General features: G+C 28.5%; 2 protein-coding genes across 2 annotated transcripts; both read left to right on the top strand.

Annotated features, from left to right (window-relative positions):
* The first annotated feature begins 364 nt into the window (after window positions 1–364).
* Window positions 365–2,673, top strand: LOC100807596 (uncharacterized). The gene is made up of 3 exons (XM_003527556.5): window positions 365–609; window positions 1,369–1,813; window positions 2,124–2,673. The coding sequence occupies exons 1-3, from the start codon at window positions 459–461 to the stop codon at window positions 2,473–2,475; spliced, it is 948 nt and encodes a 315-aa protein (XP_003527604.1). The 5' UTR covers window positions 365–458; the 3' UTR covers window positions 2,476–2,673.
* Window positions 2,674–5,968: 3,295 nt separating this feature from the next.
* Window positions 5,969–7,449, top strand: LOC100805096 (uncharacterized). Its single transcript, XM_003526966.3, has one exon. The coding sequence runs from the start codon at window positions 6,212–6,214 to the stop codon at window positions 7,163–7,165; it is 954 nt and encodes a 317-aa protein (XP_003527014.1). The 5' UTR covers window positions 5,969–6,211; the 3' UTR covers window positions 7,166–7,449.
* Window positions 7,450–15,433: the final 7,984 nt, after the last annotated feature.

The following is a 15,433-nucleotide window of genomic DNA, read 5'->3' as shown; positions in this document are numbered from 1 at the left end:
AGGAAAAAGAGTTATTAAGAACAAATTTTCTTCGTAAATTCACCACATTTTTTTTATTATGATGGACCCTAGACAATGCTGTTTTTTTTTCTGATAAAAAAGTTAACTTTCTATTGTAAAATCCTTCGTAAAGTCATAAAAATAATGAATTATTACCAACATTAGGGTAATATCTTAAATTTTTTACAAGGTACCTATTTCAACTCTCAGCAATCTAACATTAATGAATATCGTACTGCCTCCACAGTTTCAATCCCATTTGAAAATTGATTTTTTGGTAGAATACAACATTAAATGTAGCAGTTGAGTGTTACAACTCAAAAATGAGCGTCATTTAGTGCTCATTCACTTTTTTCCTCGCTTGGGTTCAACTATATTTAAGTGTTCTTCACATTCTGATCTCACAAATCCATTTCTTTGGTTCTTTGCTTTTGCTTAGTGGGCTTCCAGCTGTATTCATGGACTTGGCGGAGAAGCTTTTCTTTGCAGCATTTCTCATTCTTTCCGTGGCCATTGATGGAATGCAGGCAGACACTATGGTCACTGGCACTGTCTTCTGTGACCAATGCAAAGACGGACAGAGATCCCTTTTTGATTATCCTGTTAATGGTCAGATCTAAGTCCTTCAGCATTTTTGTTCTTGTCTCTGGTTGGAACTTCAACTAGTGTACTCCACATGCACGAAACATTTTGTTTTCAAGTAATGGCTTATTCACAATCTTATTTAATTATGTTTTGAAAAATGTTTACAGCTGACTTTTTTCTACAGAATACAAATGGTGCTCTGACTGACTGTTAAATTTAGTTTATTTTTCTAAAAAATAATTATTTTGTCAAATTCTAAAGATTTTTTTTTATAATATTATTCAATCACAAATCACATATGATAAATTTATTTTTTTATAATAATTAACTATATTAAAAGCTATATTAAGGTTGATCTGTAATTCACAGTCCATACCTCTTACATGTACTCTATTGATATTTACAAATACTTTTTAGATATATAGTTATTATTTATAAATAACTAATATAATAATTTTTCTGCCTCTATTTCTTCTGTGGCATCATTTATTACACCGTGTATTTTTCTCGCTTTTCTTTCATTTATAAAATTAGTGGTACCAGTAACATTTTTCTCTACTTTTTTTTTATCGCCCTTGCTCACATCTTGTGAAGGGAAAGAATCCTTTTTGCCTCTTGTTTTAGTAAGTGCTGCCTAACGGCCTCTGGGCAGATAAAAAGCATGGACAAGTCAACCACTTTCTTCTTCCAATAAATGAAGTTTGAAAAGATTACCAAGATGTTCAATAAATGCTGTTTGGTCACCATCCATATGATCTTTCATTGTGATCTTGCTTGGTACAGGTGCAAAAGTAATTCTGTCCTGTGCTGACAGTAATGGGCAAATTACAATGTCAAGAGAAGAAACAACAAACTGGTTTGGAAGCTATACAATGAGGTTCAATGGCGCACCCGACTTGAGTGGTTGTTCTGCCCATGTCTCAGGCAGTGGTGAAGGGTCAACAACGGGTTGTGGTGAAGGGGCTGGTCCTTCACAAAATCCTAAACTCATGTTTAGAATGTTTGACATGGAAATGTATACAGTGGATTCTCTCCTTGCTCAGCCCGCACAACCCATGCAGTACTGCTCAACATCTTCCAACCCAGTCCCAGCACCAGACACACCACCCAACTCTCCACCACATTTCAAGCTACCTCCAGTGCCTCCACTACCATCACTGCCACCACTTCCATCACTACCACCCCTGCCACCAGTGATTTTTGCAGAAGCTTCAGCATGTCCATCAGAGTAAGTTTAATTATACTTTATATCCGACTAACTAAGGTTAATATTTAACTTCCCACATTGTCTCATAATAACATTCTCTAATAGTTGTTGAAACTAATTGAATCACCTACATATATGCATGCCTATCACATTAAAGCATGACTGATTCATATGTGCATATGTTTAGGTAGGACAAACCTTATACATGTGTACTAATATTAATATAGTATATATTTAAGTTGTCCTTCTAAAAATCATAATAAGGACTTTAATAATTAAACAAGTTGAATTAATTAAAAGAAGATGAATATATAACTTTGTAGATTTTCAGGAAGTGGACACTGCCAGAATACAAATGCTACTGGAGAGGTGTGAACCGGGACACAAAAGTTGCAGTGGCTTTTGGAATGGTTGCGGCGAGAAGATACGGAACAGACATTACACTGTGGCATGGGTTGCAAGGGAGAGGAGACCCTTACAGGACTCTTCTCAGAGAAGGGATCACAGCACTTCTTAACTCCTATAACAGCTTTCAATTCTCTTATCATCCACTTGGCGTCGTCCAACACATGAATTTGGCTTTGATGGGCACAACTAGGAGTGTTCTACATACTGCTCTGCGCTTCAAGAGGGCCAATTCTGGTGCTGGAAATGTCACCTGCAAATTCACCACTTGCAAATAATTTATTTATATATAGCATGTTTAGAAAGGATTGTTTTGGGGAATAATCCAATTAAAAATGCACAATAGAAAATTGAATATTCTTGTACTGTACTGGTGTAAGTTTTGTCTTTATCTTTATTCTATATATGGAGGTTTACCGTTGTATGGTTTTTTACCTTAGATTTATCATACTAGTAGTATCTTTGCTGTTCTTTAAGATAATTGTTACTCCAACTTAAAAAAAATCTACCACTCTTTCTAGTTTCTACCCAACGAAAGTTGAACTAGTAGTATATGAATTTACACACTGTGCAATAGTTCATACCTTTAGCATCGATTGAATGAAAATTTATGTTGTCAAGAAATGAACATGCCATGCCTTCCCCAAGCGATCGATTGTTATTTGTAAGTCCCTCCTCCTCATGACGCGTGCCAAGTTAAATGCAATTGTTTCTTTTTCAGTTTATATTTATATACATAAATAGTAAGAATTTATTGTCTATGTACTAACAATTTTATTTTGTCACCTTAATATAACTATTTTAAAAATTACAAATTTATCATGATGGAATATCAAGCATTAAGGAGTTTGGAAGTTATAATGTATTCTCACTTCTACTTTAGTTGGAGTACAGCAACTTACATTAAAATTTGAAGACGAAAAATCCACCCTTTTCTTTTATTTTAGTAAATTCCTTTTAATGATGTTTTTTGTATTTAAGATCTATAATTTAACAAATTACATCCCTTACTTCACGTACCATTTTTTATCCTTTGTTTTTCTTTCTGTTTTAACTCCGTTCTCTCTTTCAACTTGTTCGTTCTATTTGTTTGATTGGATTTTGGGGACCATTGTCCAAGAATGAGACCACTCATTCAAATTTAGAAAAAATTATGATTTATCTAAATCAATTTAATCATGTAGATACACATTAATTATATGATGTTCTTTCTAGTAGGTCACACATAATAGAATATCAGCATCTTTTAAACATTATATTCCATAATACATTAATGAAAATATTACTTTCAATAATACTTCATTTGACAAGTATCGAAAAAAAAATACTTCATTTGATAATAGTAATGAATGTGATAATGAGCATATATAAAATCCATTTTTTTTTCTTTTGATAATATAATATCCGGCTGTTAGTTTACTTTAGATAATTGCAAACCAATGCCTCAAGTATCAATGCGAGAGCTTCCTATGTTATAGCGCATAAAATTATTATTATTTTGACTGATAGTGCATAAACCTAATTATCAAACTCAAAATAATATAATGAATATAATAGTAATTTCCATAAATATATTTTTTATTAACTCAAAAATGAGAAAAATATAAAAGAAAACTTTTATGTTACATGTTGGACCTCATATATTGAAAGTACTGAAAGTAAAAAAAATCTAAAAAATAAATGTTTTAATTTAAGTTTATATTAAAAATTATTTTTTTTAAAAAAATAACGAGTTAAATAAAAGACTTAAAAGAAAAAAATTAAAATTTTGAGAGACCAAATGTTTTGAAGAACTAAAACCAATATGAGTCAATATTTAAAAGATAAAAATCATATTTAACCTTTTTCTTTCTTTATCAGTTAAAATATTTTTAATAATAAACATTTTTCTTCAATAATATACAATATTATTAAATCATATTTTAAAATGGAAAACTTGTTATAAACTTACAAATTGATCCATGTAGTGCTTAGGCATCAAGAACAAAATTTACTTGTTTTTTTCTGATTTATATTTTCTCCTTAAAATTAAAGCAACAAAACTGGGCAGTGGCGGTCAAAACACATGCGTTGATAATAAATTAAGCAAGACAAAAACCACACCAGACTGGCAGATAGATAGATGCCAACGAATTGTTGTCACCTCGAAATTAAATCAATGGCTCCAACAAAATAAGATCCGATTAGGATGTGAAATTTGAGATTCTAGTTTACTATAGCAGATGTTCTCAATACTATGCATGCGTCCACTTGATATATGGACTACATATCGTCTCTTTTAATTGCTCCTCAATATTTTCTCACAATCCCAAGTCTATATATATATATATTGGTTTTTAATATCTGATCTTTTAAGCTTAATTTAAGAGCTAATTAAGTTAGTACTGCAACAATTTCACTTTGCTTGAAAGCTTAACAAATAGTAAATCAAAACAAATATGAAGACAGACGAGTTTGGACAGACAGCCATATACAAGTGGACCAATGAGAGGGATGACCGGCCACCAATAATGACTAATGAGGACGATGGCTCTCCACATTGTAAAAGACAATTGAGTAATAGAGGTTAGAGGGGCCCTTCCCTTCCCAAATTAAAATCCTTCAAGATAACTGAAGAAAATTTGAGTGGAGAAAACACCCAAGTCTCATCATATCGTAATTTGGCAACATTTGTCATATTCTCAAGCCTCTTATTTAATAATTGTTTAAAAAAAAATCCATTTTGACTTTTTGATCCTTAATGCACAGTTTGGTTAGTGTGGCTTAAAATCACACGTAAAGAAATAAAAATAATTAATGCTATTTAAGGCATATTACTTTTCTTAAACTTATTGTCACAAACATTTTATAATAAGTCAGGTTACAATTGATAATATGAGCATCGAGGTGAAAAAGAAAACGATCAAATGCAAAAGCATTTTGGTATTTCTAACTAATGGTGTGTCCACTTCACAAAGAAAAAAAAACGTGTTTTAGTAATTTTCACAAATAACATTTATTACTTAATCATGTAAAAAAATCATTTTTCTAATTTTAAATATTAAAATAATTATATCTTTACTAAATTATGTTAATATAAGTAACATATATAGCCCTTATTGTTGTATTATGCTATGGTGCGTGTTTAACTCAAGAATAACTTATTGATAAACTATATATAATTTTATCACAAATAAATTCCGTTATTTTTTAAAATTTCAGGGTTCTGGTATTGTTATTAATAAACTCTCTCTTCCTTTCTTTTTTTCTCCTTAGTATAGTACTCAAACTTGTTTGGAACAGATTGATTGATTTTAGCGAGAAAAAGTCACGGCGACTTTCCGCACTTATAAGTCTTTAAACAAATCTCACAATTCAGATTTTTGGATTAAACTTTTCTTATTTTTAAGAAAATTTGCAAGACAATTATATTTTTTATTAACTTTGTGAAGTTTTATATAAAAAAAAATGTTTTATAAGGAAAAAAAATTCAATAAAATATTAACTTTATAACAGACTTATTTCAACCTTAAATATTTATAAAAGTTTATATCTCTATATTTATAATCTAATATATATATATATATATATATATATATATATATATATATATATATATATTGTTTCAAATAGTATTAAATTTAATATATTTAAGTAAAGTTTTGAATTTGAATATTGTAAATGAAAAAAAAATGTGATTATAGGCTAAAGTAATAAATACAAACTAATAAATACTTTTATTATTTTATATATCTTTATATTTATAAAGTAATACGTGTTTTAAGATATGTAAAAATGAAAATCATGAAATTGATCTGGTGACTTAAAAGCAGAGAAAGTGGGTGAGTGTGATTTTTCCTTTTTGAAGTGGCAGAATTATAACATGCTCGACTTGTTTCAAATAAAAAAGTTTTGTTAAGAATCGAAAATCTTAATGATGGTATCAGAATGATAAAAATGTAAAAATTTGTTGTTGCGATAAAAGTATATATAAAAGTGATGGTGGGAGTGGGCAGTGGTGAGTGAGGAGTGAAGATGGGGTCAGAGGTGTCTAAACAGATGGAGCGAAGAAAGACAATCCAGACAGAGAAGAAGAGTCTGTCCGATCTGAAAAGCAGCGGAGAAGACTACCCTGGCTCCGACTACCGTCCCCAAGACAGAAAAAACTGGATGTCCCATCTCGACCCTCAGAAACTCCGCATCAACCAAATCGTCTGGCCCGGCACCCACGACTCCGCAACCAACAAAATTGGCATCCCTCTCCTCACTCGCCCCTTCGCCCAGTGCCAATCCCTCTCCATCTACCGCCAGCTCTCCCTCGGCACCCGCGTCCTCGACATCCGCGTCCAAGAACACCGCCGCGTCTGCCACGGTATCCTCCTCACCTACGGCGTTGACCTCGTCCTCAACGACGTCAAGAAGTTCCTTTCCGACACGCAGTCCGAAATCCTAATCCTGGAGATTAGAACCGAGTTCGGCCACGAGGACCCTCCCGAATTCGACAAGTACCTGGAGGAACAGCTGGGGGAGCATCTGATCCATCAGGACGACGCCGTTTTCGGGAAGACCGTGGCGGAGTTGTTGCCAAAGAGAGTTATCTGCGTTTGGAAGCCCAGAAAATCGTCCCAGCCCAAACCTGGGAGTCCTCTCTGGAGTGCGGGCTTTCTGAAGGATAATTGGATCAACACGGATCTGCCTTCCACCAAGTTCGACGGCAATTTGAATCACTTGAGCGAGCACCCTCCCGTTACGTCGCGCAAATACTTCTACAGGATCGAGAACACCGTTACCCCCGTCGCGGATAACCCCGTTCTCTGTGTTAAACCTGTTACCCGACGCATTCATGGCTACGCCAGGCTCTTCATCGCTCAATGCTTCGCCAAAGGATTCGCTGATAGGCTTCAGGTCTTCTCCACGGATTTCATTGACGAGGATTTCGTTGACGCATGCGCTGGACTCACTCATGCAAGGGTCGAAGGGAAAGCCTGAATGCCCGAATTCAACTATTAATATTGTTTGTTAGGGATGGATGTTTTGCTTTGTGTGTTCCTTTGATCTTTGATGGTGTCGTCACTGTACTTTTTTTATTTATTTGTTGTAAAGCTGTATAGATTTTATTCTAAACTGTAAACTGGAATATCGAAATGCACCCTGTCCGTTTACAAAGAATTTCATTTCCTGCTGCTAGTACACAGCCCCAAGTCTTGTATCAAATGCTCATGATAGGGCTCAGAATATTCACCTTCATAAAATAAATTAAATTGCTTTCTCCATGACTTTGTCAACAATAATTACATCAAAATTTGATTTCACCTTCATAACAAAAAAATGAAATAAATCGACATCATCTGTGTTAATTGCTCTTTTAACATCATCTACCACTAGCACTACAGGCTGCTTTGCCGACAGCTAGCATGTGCAAAAAGACAAATTATATCAACAAAAACACTTACTTCAATGCAAATAAATCGACATTTAACTATTTAAGTTGCACTGCTAGTAATTGTTTTTCTTTCTAGTAAATGGATGCTTTAATTTGTTTAAACTTTTAATAACTATTTTTGGCTAAAAACGGTTATGATTAAAATTTAAAACATTTTTTTTAATTAAACTCGATTTTGATTTTTTATTTATAATTTTGAAATTAGATTTGAAGAGATTTAGCTTAATTTAAAATATAAAGTAATATAATTTAGATTTTAAATCAAATCCGTATAATTGATTCAAAATTGGATTTAATTTAGTTTTACACGTGTTAAACCATACACACTCCTATCAGCACCAAACAACCAAACACCACAAAGCCCAATCCAAATACAAAACGTCTTTATAACTTGTGCTTAGCTGTTATCAGACTTGATGTTACACAAATAAATAATAAACGTCTCACGCTAGAGATAATGTCAGATTTTGATTGGCATACAGAGATTGAGGTTTTTATTTAATTTAAATAATAAAAACTGAAAATTTGATAAATGAATTTAAAAATCGAATTGATTTAAATAAAATATAAATTTTAATTTTAATTTTGATTTTGAAAATTCATCTATTATAACACAAACAAAACTTATAGATGCGCATGTATTCTTAATATTAAGCATGTTTCTCGTCCTTCTAATTTTGATTTTAATCTTTTTTTTAAAAAAAAATCCTCCTATTTTTGTATTTCTAAATACAGAATTTGTTTTTGTTCATGCATTTAATTCTATCAATTTTAGAGGTGTATGTGGATTAATTTGAGTTGAGCTTTGGTCAAAACTTTGATCTAACTTAATCAAATTTAAATAAGTTAATTTGAGTCGATTTTTTAAGAAAATGATAAAATAAAACTCAACTTAAATCAATCTATTTGTAAATATTTTGGATTGGATTGGATCAAAGTATTTAAATTTGTTTGGTATTTTTTAAAACTTAATATTTTTTATAAGTTAAAAATTTTATTAGATGAAATACCAAATATATTATTTTAATTGTTAGGTGTGGTAAAATAGTGGAAGAAAAGACAAAGAAGAATCGAATTATTTTCATCATCATCACATTAGCTAACATACTATATTAAGTATGATTTAAAAATTGAAATATAATAAATAAAGACCGCATCCATGAAATCTAAAAATAAAAATAAAAAACTAAAACTAAAACTATTAAATCATAATTTAAAAATTCCAATGTTCTCAAATAATCAAGTGCAGATGAAATCTTAAATAAATCTAAAATATTTCAAACCCTAAGTTTTGTGAGTGAAGCTATGATATATGAAAAATGAGTCAGAAAAGACAAGAGGTGAGTGGACAAGGTTTCACTCACTCTTAATTAAATTATTAATTATTTTTTAATTTAAAAATACATATTATATATAATAATAATTTAATAAAAAATAACAGCCAAGTCAATAAATCAACGGGTAAAATTTGTTATCCAATACAAAACTTAATAGATCTGATTTATTCGATTTGAGTTTGATCTAGATACAAAAATTATTCCATCTAAATTATTTAAGTTATTTTTGTTCCTTTAACCCATAGCCATCAACATCTCTAACCAATTTAGTGCTAATATCACTAAAAAAATTCCACGTTAGTACTGTACATGTGACAAATTTTAATGACGGAACATTCATATAACTGTTATACTCACGTGAAAAGTGACTTTTTATTGTCCCTGAATAAATTTTAAAATTTGACTTAGTGCCTTTTATGCTGAATATTTGATATTAGTCCTTATAATTAAAGTATGGTTTTAGTGGCATAAATAATTTTTAATAGTGGTTTTAGTGGCACACATATATCGCTTAACAATAGACTAGTAGCATGTGTAAAGATGATTATTTAAAAAAATGTTTCCGAAAATATTTCACTTCAAACGTAAGTAGTCTATGTTTCAAGCGAGTTCTAGAGGGGATTTTTTTATTGTTAAATATACCTCCCACTTTTAATAATACACCTCTCTTTTGCTTATTTTGTAACTATTTTTCCAAATATACTCTTGGTCATTTTCTGAAATTGGTGTACCCCTCTGTATTTCATCTCAACCACCCCCTTCTCTCTTTTTCGTTCCATGAAGGGGGCAGTTGGGCGAGTTGGAGCCTCTGAAACAGTTCCCCACAAATATGATTGATGCAGTGTATTTACAATTAATTTGTTTTTCTATGGTTTTATCCCATCCTGCACCTGGTCTGTAGGTTTTCTTAATAATATTTCCCTTTTTCTATAAAAAAAAAAAAAGAATTCGACAAGGGGAGTGTATTTTTTAAAAAGAACATTTTTGAAAAACAAAATAAAAAGGGGAATGGATAAACAAAGAGAAGGGGTGGATATAGCAAATGCCTTGAATATATTAAGGAATGGACTTGAAATATTAATTTTGGACTTGGACAAAATATTAAACTAAATTTGGACCTAAAATAAGCCTTTTTAAATAACTCAAAACAAAAATAACTGACTGAGGCCTGGGCTTAACATTTGAAAACAGGCTCAATTGATGTGCTACAAGAAATGTTATGCTTTTTCTTTTTCAAGTGCCCTCATTTGGGTGATGCAACGTCCACCTAAATATGATGTAATTTGATGTCACTGATCCAACACGTGCTCAAACCAGATAGCAATCCTAGCTAGTTGATTCATCCTTAAGTTATACATTATTTGATTACGACCACCGGAACCAAACAAGAAACAAGAACAACAAAATCTCTGAATCTCATATAAAAAGAGGAAAATGGGTCAAGAGAAGGTGAATTGATTGAAATGGACTAATGCAATTTATTTAAAGTCATTAATGTTTTGTCTATTTCGCATTACACAATCATGCAAGTTAAAAAGTTGTATTATGCTTTATAAAATAAAGGTAATATTATGCATACGCAATTATGATTCCGAGAACCTAAATAGTAAATGCTGATTAAATAGTATTTTACAGGATAATGCTTATTTTATCAAATTGAAATATACAATAAATAAATATTTTAATATATACATTATATTTTAGATTTATAAAAAAATAATTAAATTATGATATAAAATTATTTTTAATTTTTAGATTTAAAAAACTATTAAAATTCAATTTAAAGATAGAAAAAAATGATAGTATAGATTAAAAGAAATAGATAATTAAGAACATCAAGTACACAAATAAAGACAACATGAGGGTGGTTAAAGAGTTGGAAATATCAGTGTATTTTATTTTATAAACATGGTAAGGGTGAGACTAGTCCTACCTGACCTTCTAAGTTCGTCTAGCCTAAGGTTAATTTGGATGAGCTTAAATTTTAAAAATAACTCTGTATTTTTAGAATGGATTAATAATCTCTGAGTTCTAATTTAGTATCTAATATTTTGTTTTTTTTTTAATATCTGTGTATTAATAATAAAACTTTTATTATTTTTATGTATTTTATATATATTTTTTTTGCAATGGTTGTCACACTCAGATTTAAATTTAGAATTTCATGCATGTTACTTCAAATCTCTAATATTAGGTTGACTCTAGTATTATTTTTTTTATGTATATTACATGAATATTTAATTCTTAGAAAACATATTAAGACTAATCAAATGTATTTTACATATTTTTAAAAATTGATTCCCAAAAATTGAATTTCTCATAAATCATGATTTGGGCTATAAAAAACTTATTTCCTGTGAAACACCCCCTTAAAGTAATGTATTATTTTTTATATTAACAATTAGAGTGGATGACTCATGCCAAGCATGGGTTAACATTGTTTTTGAATTTTTTTTATAAAGTATTTTATACATATAACTTTATTTTTATCAAACTTTGTATTAGAAATTATCTAAAGTTTTAAAAATTTTATTATTAAAATTTTATTTAATATATCAAATCATTATTGTTGAATATGCTATATTATATCCTAAATGAAATTTTAATATACATCTAATAATAAACTAAAATTGATGTCTATCATACCATTATAAATTTAACATATCTATGACTTTTTATAGTTTAAAATGTATATTTTACGAACTTATAAATAGTATGATTGATGAACATATACCAATACAAATAAGAATAATATATATACTATTTATTATTTATATATTGTCAAATACTTATCTGTAAATAACAATTTTTTGTTAATATGTATACTTTATGATGATCATCTAATATCAAAATCTTATGATTATGTCTTGACCTTACTCTAGAAACTGCAACATATAATTATCCGTGAGTGAACATAAGTCTTGGAAGATAGATACCCAAATGAGATAAAGATGATCCTTGACTTTTATTAATCGTTGTTACAAAACATAAAACCAATAAATATTGTTTTCTCTAACATTTAAAGGGTAAGCAGGGGTCCGTAGGCACCTAATTCATTTTAGGGATCAATATTTTGTTTCTTTTTATTAATGTCCATCAAAACAGTTGTAGATATAATTTTTTTTAGCTCCTTAACCAATACTGTAGTTCCATTGCATATTTGCACTCTTAATTACAATCAATCAATCCTAGGTTACATTCAATTATTACAATTTTGAATTAAATATTAATATCGGAATAAAATTGTTAGAGCACTTTGTTTTTATTTTTTAATATCTGATTGATTTCATTTTTTTAATTAAAATGAAATATCGTAGTTCCTTTTCTTAGAGAAATTTGATTTAATTTTGTTAATATCTTATTGGTTTGATTTTTTTTTTTGAAAAAAATAAGTGATTGATTTCATTTTAGTTATTCGAATTTATAGTCATTAATTATAAAATATTTTAAATTTAGTATTTTTAAATTTGAATTATTTTAAATATAATTTGAATTATACAAGAAATTAATTACAATCAATTAATCTAGGTTTACATTTTAATTTATAATTTTGCATTAAATATTAACATCGGATCAAAATTGTTAAGGCAATTTGATTTGATTTTTTTTAATACCTGATCGATTAGACTTTTTTTTTTGTTGCAAATATGCAGGCATAAGGATATATTATTGAGAAAAAAATTATGTACCCACATTGTAAAAAGTTTTGAATAATCATTTAATTATTTAATTATAATTTATTATGTATGATAAATTTGTTGACTTTTAAAATAATTATTTTAAAAATAATATAAAATTATTTTACGTTATGAGTACATAAACATTAAATTCTATATTATTATTCTTTTTTTCTGTAAACAATATTAAAATGATAATAATGCATAAAATTAATATTATTCTTATCATTCTTTTAAAATTAATAATCAATAGAAACTATTGATTAGTAAAAACATCATAATTTATATATTAGCCTAGAATAAAAAGGATGATTGTAGAGAAAAAAGATTCAAATTACACAACTTCAACAACTGACCCTCTTGCAATTCTATTTGTGTCACAAATTCTTTCCAATTATCAGTGAAAAAAATGTTCCCAGATACATGCTGTTTTGTCTACTTTAACGACCAATAACATAAATATTCTATCTTAACAGTATCTTACTAAAAGACATAAAAGGTATAAATTTCATAAACACGGAAGAATGATGTGAAAACTCAAAATACATATCCTAAATAATTACATATGAACAAATAAGAAAAAAAAGTAAGCATAACCAAAAAGAAAGTAAATACCTAAAACTCTATGAATGTTGTGACGATTAACAGACTACAGAAAGAGTATGGAAGTGGAAGAATAACCAAACACAAAAAATCAATACCTAAAATTCAATCATTGTTGAGACGATCAAGACATTGCAGAAGAATATGGAAGTGAAAAGGGTAATGGATACTAAAAAATACCCCATATATATAGGGTATATGTCATTTGTTCAGTACTACTAACTACTAATTTGCCTGCACAGTTTCCTTTTTAAAATTTTATTCTATTCCATAATGTATGGACGTTACTATTCATTTACTTGTCAGTAATTACCAAAATTATTTTGGTTAGTTTCCAACATAAATAATGATTAATTAATTGTATGGATATGAATATTATTGGAATTTATTATAATTATAATCATAATATAATATAATTGTATGATATAATATTTACGTGATCAAATTTCCAAAATTATGAATATAATATAATATAATCAGTGAAATGTATGGATATTATATTATATCAATTTTTTGATATGTATGCACATCAATTTGAGAATGTATTTTCTTACCTTAACAAAGAGACATGGAGAAAATAAAGACAACCCAAGGAATCAACACAACAACGGCATGACTTATATCAAAACATGTGAATTCGCAACAGCAAAAAAAAAAAAAAAAACAAAGAACGATGAAGCGAGAGAGTACATAAATCTGATACACCGTATATGCTTCTTAAATATTGGGATGAATAATATGTTCAAATTATGCTAATCAATCTTAATATTCATAATAATTTCAAATATTATAAAGTAAAAAATAAATTACTATTATTATTAGTATGGTAATCCTATTTCTTTTTTTATCTTATGAACGTTATATGTAAAAAAAAATTCAGTAAAAAAATGTAAAATATTTATTTACAATTCTTAGAGCAAATTAATTTATACTCTGTATAATTATGATAATAAGGATTTCACAGTTATTTGTAGTAATCATTTGATTTTTTTTATTAAAAGAAAGTAATAAATTTCATTGTTATGTTAGAAGAAAAGGATTTCATTGTTATTTATTCAGAATTGCGAAAATGGCGAAACTTTTTGAACGTACGGTGGAGAACACCAAGAAGGCAAGAAAGGTTCTTATTCATAATCGTCAAAAATATTTGTTTAGAATTGTTTATAAAATATTTTTATTTTGAATATAAAAAATGCTTAGTTATAAGTTTAGTCTAACATATCCTAACAAATTATTTAATTATTTAATAGCAATTATCATATTCATTACTGAGAATTATTATAATAATAAGTATAATTATTAAACATTATTATTACAATTATAAAAAAATTGATCTTCTTTTTGAAAACAAACTGATATGAATGTATATTATATATATGTAATATAATGTTTTGATGTTTAATTTCAAATAAATTTAATTAATACTCGATCAAAAAAAATTAATGCTTAGAGTTCTTGAGAATGCCATGTGTATAAATTTCTTTTATAAAACATTTTTATACGTATAAAGTATAGATATATATAGTATAGATTTCATTGTTTTTTTTAGAAGAAAAGGATTTCATTGTTATTTATTCAGAATTGCGAAAATGGTGCGAAACTTTTTGAACGTACGGTGGAGAACACCAGGGAAGGTTCTAATTCAGAATTGTCAAAAATATTTATTTATAATTGTTTATAAAATATTTTTATTCTGAATATAAAAAATGCTTAATTATACATTTAGTCTAACATATCTTAAAAGAATTTATTTAATTATTCAATAACAATTATCATATTCACCACTGACAATTATTATAATAATAAGTATAATTATTATGATAATTATTAATCATTATTATTATTACTATTATTACAATTATAAAAAAATTGATCTTCTTTAAAAAAAAAACTGATATGAATGTATATTATGAGAAATGTTTTGATTTATAATTTTAAATAATACTCGGTAAAAAATAATGCTTAAAGTTGTTGAAAGTGACATTTAGAAAAGATGATGATATAGTATAGATAAATTAAAATTGATCTCCCTTTACTAGCGATGACTAGTGTAGGTATTTGTAATTAATTTAATTGATTGCAATCGCGGTTTCGCACGGCGTGTAATTAATTAAATATAATATGAACTTCCTCCATGGCGCGTGTAACTGTTTTGGGTAGGATTAGGAGAGCAAGAAGGGGGGTAGGATAGAGAGCG

The sequence above is a fragment of the Glycine max genome, chromosome 6 (genome assembly GCF_000004515.6).
Source record: "Glycine max cultivar Williams 82 chromosome 6, Glycine_max_v4.0, whole genome shotgun sequence".
Lineage (NCBI taxonomy): Eukaryota > Viridiplantae > Streptophyta > Magnoliopsida > Fabales > Fabaceae > Glycine > Glycine max.
The sequence above is the reverse complement of the archived record's forward strand: the minus strand, read 5'-3'. Positions and strand labels throughout refer to the sequence as shown.

Bases quoted from the DNA above. Each gene is read 5' to 3' on its own strand.
- LOC100807596 (XM_003527556.5), top strand. From the start codon at position 459: ATGGACTTGGCGGAGAAGCTTTTCTTTGCAGCATTTCTCATTCTTTCC. The intron at 610-1,368 runs GTCAGATCTAAG...TGCTTGGTACAG, and splicing joins TTTTGATTATCCTGTTAATG to GTGCAAAAGTAATTCTGTCC. The intron at 1,814-2,123 runs GTAAGTTTAATT...GTAGATTTTCAG, and splicing joins GCTTCAGCATGTCCATCAGA to GAAGTGGACACTGCCAGAAT.
- LOC100805096 (XM_003526966.3), top strand. From the start codon at position 6,212: ATGGGGTCAGAGGTGTCTAAACAGATGGAGCGAAGAAAGACAATCCAG.